The sequence below is a fragment of the Terrapene carolina genome, unplaced genomic scaffold, assembly GCF_002925995.2.
Source record: "Terrapene carolina triunguis isolate 2854851 unplaced genomic scaffold, T_m_triunguis-2.0 Scaffold15618, whole genome shotgun sequence".
NCBI classification, from domain to species: domain Eukaryota; kingdom Metazoa; phylum Chordata; order Testudines; family Emydidae; genus Terrapene; species Terrapene triunguis.
In genome coordinates this window covers 1-6,139 of record NW_020679969.1, presented here as the reverse complement: position 1 = coordinate 6,139, position 6,139 = coordinate 1, and the positions used below count along the sequence as shown (strand labels likewise).

The window sequence follows — 6,139 nt, the reverse complement described above, 5'->3', positions numbered from 1 at the left end:
GCTGCTCCCTCACCGCCCCTCCCCAGCGAGCCCAGGCTGCTCCCTCAGTGCCCTTGGCAGAGGACCCTTCATTACCCCAATACCCTGCCAAGCTTCCCCCCCTCAGTAACCCCACCCGAGGCCTGAGCTGGGAGAGGGCTGGCGAAGGCTCTGACCGCCCCAGCCAGAGCCGGGGGAGGGAGGCGCTGGGGCTGGCAGGATATTGCTCAGCCTGAAGCTGGGGTGTGGTGCCGGCCGTGGGGAGCAGGAAGGGAGCGTCCCCTGCCCCAGGAAATCACAAGACTGGGACTAAGGGAACTGAGCCCTAGCAGAGCCTCTGCCCTGCAGGCCCCGCCTCAGATAGGCCCCGGGCTGCTCCCCAGGGCAGCACTGGTCCCCCTCCGCGCGTGGGCTGCTGCAGCTCCCGGCCTGGCTGACAAACAGGGGCATCATCTCCCCGTGCAACCCGTGGGAAAGTAGGAGCAAGTGCTAGGCCTGGCTCAGAGGGGGCAGCTGCGCTCTACCTGGCCTGACAGGCTGGGACAGGGGGCAGAGTGCAGGGGCTGGGCCATGCAGCCTCCCCCTGCACCAGCAAGTGTAGCGCTGGGGGGCACCCGGCCTGGGGGGCAGGCTGCACTCGAGTAGCTATACAGGTGGTTTTCTCACACAGTAAATTAAATAAATCCTTGTTTCCAGGGAGTGGAAATGCAAATTCTGATCACATGCAACCCTAACATTCCCCAGGGTGTAACGGGCAGGATTTGAACTCCGCCATCACAGCTCCAGCACAGACCAGGGCCAGCCTGGAGCACGGGACCGCCTGGGGACCAGCCCTGCATACAGCTATTTGCCAGCTCGCCGTAGGATATCAGCGGTGAGGGACCAGGTTCTCTGGATCTGGGAGGGCTCAGCAGGGGTCACGGCTGTAGTGGTCGGACAGAGGGGTTTGGCCACACTGTCCTCCAGGCTAGATGCGCCAAGCGACGGAGATGGGTTTGCCATAATCGAGAGCCGTGTTGTAGTCAGAATTAGGCCAGAAGTGACCTTGTGCCCCTATTTTACCAATACTGGGCTCCCTGCTCCAGAGGGGTGCAAGGCCTTGCGCAGGAGGGAGCTGAGCACAGGAAAGATGAAACCAGAACTTCTATCTCCTGGTTCCCAACTCACTGCACCACCACCGGCTGCATGGGGGAAGGTCTCTCACCCGCCGATCATCGCCTGACATGATGGCACAAGGCGGCCAAGCAGCCAGACACAGCCCAAGGGCCGAACATCTGCCCAGTCTGGCACGCAGAGCTTACAGGGGACGAAGGGTCACCAGAGCTGGCTGAAATAGGAGGCGCAGAAAACTGGCTTTTTGCTGTTGCTGCTCCCCTGCATTCCTGGGCACAGCCGCCTCTACTCACCTGCTCCGGTGTTCACTGAGCAATCTCACAGCCCGTGCCAAGGGCCCCCGGATCCCCTTCCCGTGCCTCACCAAGCCCTTTTGGCCCAGACCCGCCCCAAACCCCTCTGGGCTCCGAGACACTCAGCTCAGTTCTGGAGCGAGCACCTGCACCAATAGTGCCCCGGGACAGGGGGGATTGGCTGCCTCGGGAGCAGGGGGTGGGTGACAGGGCCTTTCTCCTCCAGATGGCCCAGGTTCCCATCCAGCCTCAAGGCGGACCAGGATTCACACTCTGCTCCGTCCCCAGCCCAGATATGGCCCGGGACAGTAGGTCTCTGTGATGAACACCAGCGAGCTGGATGAGGGCCCCCATGTGTCCATGCCCCGTATTTTCTAATCTGGCAAACCACAGTTCAACGGTCTCCCTGTGCACACATACAGTGCCTGGGTCAGGAGGAGGAGGGAAAGCCACACTGGGAGTGAGAGATCCGGGGCAGCACTCTGCTTTTCTATGCAGTTCCCCCAGCCCGCCCCCCTGAAGAACCAGCTGCAGGGCTCTGTACAAAACATCTCCAAGTTTTACTAAAATATAAACACTTCATAATCATTTGAGTAAAAAGCAAAGACACAAAATAATCACGTGACCCAGGCTGAGATGATCAGACACACCCAGCATTTCCCAGCTGGTTCTGGACTGTCCGAAGGCATGCAGGCCCTGCCACAGCACAGGAACCTGCATTTGCCGCGCCATGCCCCAGACAGGAAAGCGGATGCCTCCGGGATGCCTGAGTCTTGGAATGTAACTGAATCAGCTTTGGCCCAAGCCCCAGCCAGCCAGATGCAAAGCTGCCGGCAGGGGAAGTGAAGGAGACAGGCTGGGTCAGGGCCCCTGCCACACCGGCCCCGCTGGCAGGGAGCCGGAGATGCCAGTCCCTCTTCCCCGTGCAAATCAGACACCAGGACCTGGGCAGAGCCCCCAGCCTGGCAGTTCGTACCTACGTGTGCGACGTGGGGAGGGAGGGGGCCCGTGTGCCGCTGCTTCCACAAGCTGCTTTACAATCAGTGCGGGTCTTTGGCCCTTGGGGCTGAGTTAACAGCACGGCTGCCCTCTAAGCGCAGCCTCTGCCCTCCCGCTGGGTAGCATGTAAACCCTCACCTCGTAGTGCCCTATTCACCCCCCAGAGACCTGCTCCTCTTGCTAATCTACAACCCCCACACCAGCCCATGCTCTCTGGATTGGCATTAGGTGGAGGGGACACCCAGGGGCCCTGTCTGGAACAGGCCCCCTGACAAAAACCCAGGGACCAGGGCTCTCCCATGCAGAGACCTCCCGTGCAGAGACTGGCCATTCCCACTTGCAGCTCAGCTGGGAACCAGCTCCCCTCCCCCCACAGGGAATGGATGCCCCATATTTAAAGCTCGGTGTGACCCAGTCTGCCTGCAACTCTGGGTAGGCGTCTCCACTGGCTTGGCTCCCCCAGGCCGGTTGCAGCCACGAGATCGAGATGAAGATGTCAGACCCAGCTTGGAGGAAGGACCCCAAGGGGATGGTGCACATAGGCCCAGCCCCGCTGGATCCCATAGGATTCCCACTTTGAGACAGCTCCCTGCCACCGTGGGAAAGCAACCGCCTCCATGCGACTGCACACAAGCCCTTTCCCATGACAGTGCAGCATCCCTCAGTGCTGGCAGGGCAGGGCAGGGCAGGGCAGGGCGTGTGTGTGTGTGTGTGTGTGTGTGTGTGTGTGTGTCACAGGGCTGGGAAGGGGCTGGCTGAAGGTCCCAGTGGGGAGGAGGGCCGCAGGTGTTTGGGGCGGGGGCTGGGGATGTGCACTGACAAGTTTATAAAAAGTACAAAAATAAAAGATTCCCTGTTCTAAAAAAAGTGAGAAAAGTGAAGGAATGTTCCTCCCCACAAGTCACCTCCCCATGCCAGCCTGCCCTGCTGGAGCCCCACAGGAGGCAGAGGGCTTCCCAGCCCAGCCCTCCTCAGAAGCTCAGCCCCCAACCCTGTGTCGTCCACCCCCCTCCCCCGTTTCCTCAGCACAGGCTGTCCAGATTCCAGTGGTCTCCTCAGGAGCATATTGCCAGTCCGAGCCATTCCCTGTCACCATCTCTGCAGCCGCTGAGGGGCCCAGCCGCTCACAATCCTGTGGGGAGGAGAACACGCACGTTAGGGTCCTGCTGCAGCACCCCAAGAGGAGTCCGAGAGAGCCCCGTGGTTGGGGACACAGACACGGGCAGGCTAGCGCCTGGGAGACAGCTGGGGGCACGGCCCGGGCAAGGCCCAGACCTTCCTCACCTGTGGTTCTCTCGCAAGCAGACCCTTCATTTTCGTGGGCCAAGTTGAGGCGGTTCTGCTCGGCAGCGAGACCGTTGGCCTCAGGGCTGCTGCTGCGCGCGGGGCTGGCCGTCTCCAGCGGGGGGTTCAGCTGGAAGGCCATCTCCAGGTGCTCCTGGGCCATGCGGAGGTGCTTGCGCAGCCGGTCCAGCTCGTGCTCACGGGAGCGCTCGGCTGCAGAGCTGGCCAGGTTCCCGCTGTAGTCCAGCTTCCCGTTGGCCAGCTGGCCCTTGAGGGGCTCTTTCTTCAGCGAGTGGTAGGTGGGAGGCGCGCTGGGGGCCTTCTTGGCATAGTGCGGCCCAGAGTGGCTGTCGTGGGGGCTCGGGCTGTCGCTGCTCTGGCGCACCAAGTCCCGGATGCGGCCGATCCCCAGGTGACAGAGCTCGAGGAGGTTGAGGAAGAGGCAGAGCCCGCTGACAGCGTACATGATGAGCAGGAAGATGGTCTTCTCGGTGGGCCGGGAGACGAAGCAGTCGACGATGTGCGGGCAGGGGCTGCGGTTGCACACGTACGAGGGGCTCACCTCAAAGTGGTACAGCACGTACTGCCCGAAGAGGAAGGCCACCTCCAGCACCGAGCGGCACAACAGCTGCAGCACGTAGGCCTTCATCAGCCCATCCTGGCGGATCCGCCGGCGCCCGTCGTGTTTCTCACCCCCCTCCCCGCCCTTCTCTTTCTCCACCTCGATCTCCTCGAAGATCATGGGATCCTCCTCGTTATCCTCCTCTGCCTCCTCGTAGTCCCGCCCGGCACCCCGCCGCACCACGGGCATGCGCACCCGCGGGCCCCCGCCCCCCCGCCGGTGGCCCCCCGGCCCGCGGGCAAGGCGGTGCATGGCGAAACCCAGGTACATGACGGACGGCGTGGCCACCATGATGATCTGGAAGATCCAGAAGCGGACATGGGAAAGGGGCGCGAAGGCATCGTAGCAGACGTTCTCGCAGCCCGGCTGCTGCGTGTTACACACGAACTTGCTCTGCTCGTCGTAGTAGATGGACTCGCCGCCCACGGCCGTCAGCACGATGCGGAAGATGATGAGGACAGTGAGCCAGACCTTGCCCACAAAGGTTGAGTGGTTGTTGATCTCCTCCAGGAGCCGGGTCAGGAAACTCCAGCTCATCCTGGCCCGGACGATGGCTCAAACCCTACAGGAGGCAAGGGGAGAGGACAGCCGATAAACCTCAGAGTGAACGCAGCCCACTAGCGCCAGCTGAGCCCCCCTACCGCCAGACCCCACAGCACTCACCACCAAGAGGGGACGCCCCCCCGGGCAGCAGGGCTCCAGCCAGAGCACAGCACCCTGGGTATAGCACAGGAGGCAGAGGGACCTGTTCCTGGGCGGGTCATTGTGACAGCCCCCAATGCTGCGTCCCTCACCCACTGGCTGCAGCCCCAGTCCCTGTTTGCTCGTCCACCCAAAGGGTTCCAGGCACCTCACAGCGGGGGAGGGAGCCAACAGCTCAAACAGTGGGTGCATCTCCCTTCCCCACATGCCTGTTCAGTACGACCCCTCCAGCATCATCCCCCCAGCACGTCCGCCATGCAATGGCTGTCTCCAACACTCAGTGCATCTCTCCCCCTCAAAGACAGGCTACAAGCCCCTCCCCCCTCGCACCCCTGCCTACCCGCATTCACCTCCATGCACAGGCCCACAGGGACCAAACATCCCGTTTGCCAGCGGTCTGCCAGGAGCATGTGCTAAACCAGGCTCCTCGGGGGCAGGCAGATAGGTGTGCATGCCTGCTCCCTCCCCCAGACGTGCTGTTGGCTACTGGAAGCCAAACTCCCCACAGGGCACAAATGCACCCACAAGACAGGACAGTCCAGCCCCCGCCCCCGCCCTCTCTTTCAGCAGGAGACTCTGGCAGGGGCCCAGCCCCACCCACCCACCAGGGGTTGGGTCAGCAGCTACCTGGCCCTACTTCAAACACGGTGCCACTCCAGAGTCAATCCAGAGCCAATTCTGTGACATTCCCTGCTCCAACCTGACCCAGCCAGAGACCTTGCTCCCAGAAAGCACCTGCCATGCACTGTGGGAACATGGAGACCCCCATCCAGAGGGCAGCGCGAGACGCCTCCCAGCATAGCGTACAGCCCCCCAATTCACTGCTCCTGCACCCTGCTGGGGGAGAGTGCAGGAAAGAGCCACAAAACTTCTCTGAGGACTGGAGAAAATGGCTCACAGTGAGGCACGCATGGATCTCAACCTGTTTATTTTATCAAAACAAAGACAGAGAAATGACTGGATTGCAGTGTATAAGTACCTTGAGGGGGACACATTACAGGGCACTATAGGGCTCCCTAATCCAGTGGAGAAAGGCGGGACAAGAACCGATGGCTGCCAGCTGAAGCCAGACAAATCCCAATGAGAAATTAGGCACAAATTAACAGCGAGTCTCATTAACCATGGGAATGGGCCAGGGATGTGGTGG

At 61.6% G+C, this 6,139-nt stretch overlaps 1 protein-coding gene across 1 annotated transcript; it reads right to left on the bottom strand.

Annotated features, from left to right (window-relative positions):
- Positions 1 to 3,111: 3,111 nt before the first annotated feature.
- Positions 3,112 to 4,847, bottom strand: LOC112105890 (gap junction gamma-1 protein-like). The gene is made up of 2 exons (XM_024198880.1): positions 3,669 to 4,847; positions 3,112 to 3,516 (listed from the first exon to the last, which is right to left on the bottom strand). The coding sequence occupies exons 1-2, from the start codon at positions 4,825 to 4,827 to the stop codon at positions 3,509 to 3,511; spliced, it is 1,167 nt and encodes a 388-aa protein (XP_024054648.1). The 5' UTR covers positions 4,828 to 4,847; the 3' UTR covers positions 3,112 to 3,508.
- Positions 4,848 to 6,139: the final 1,292 nt, after the last annotated feature.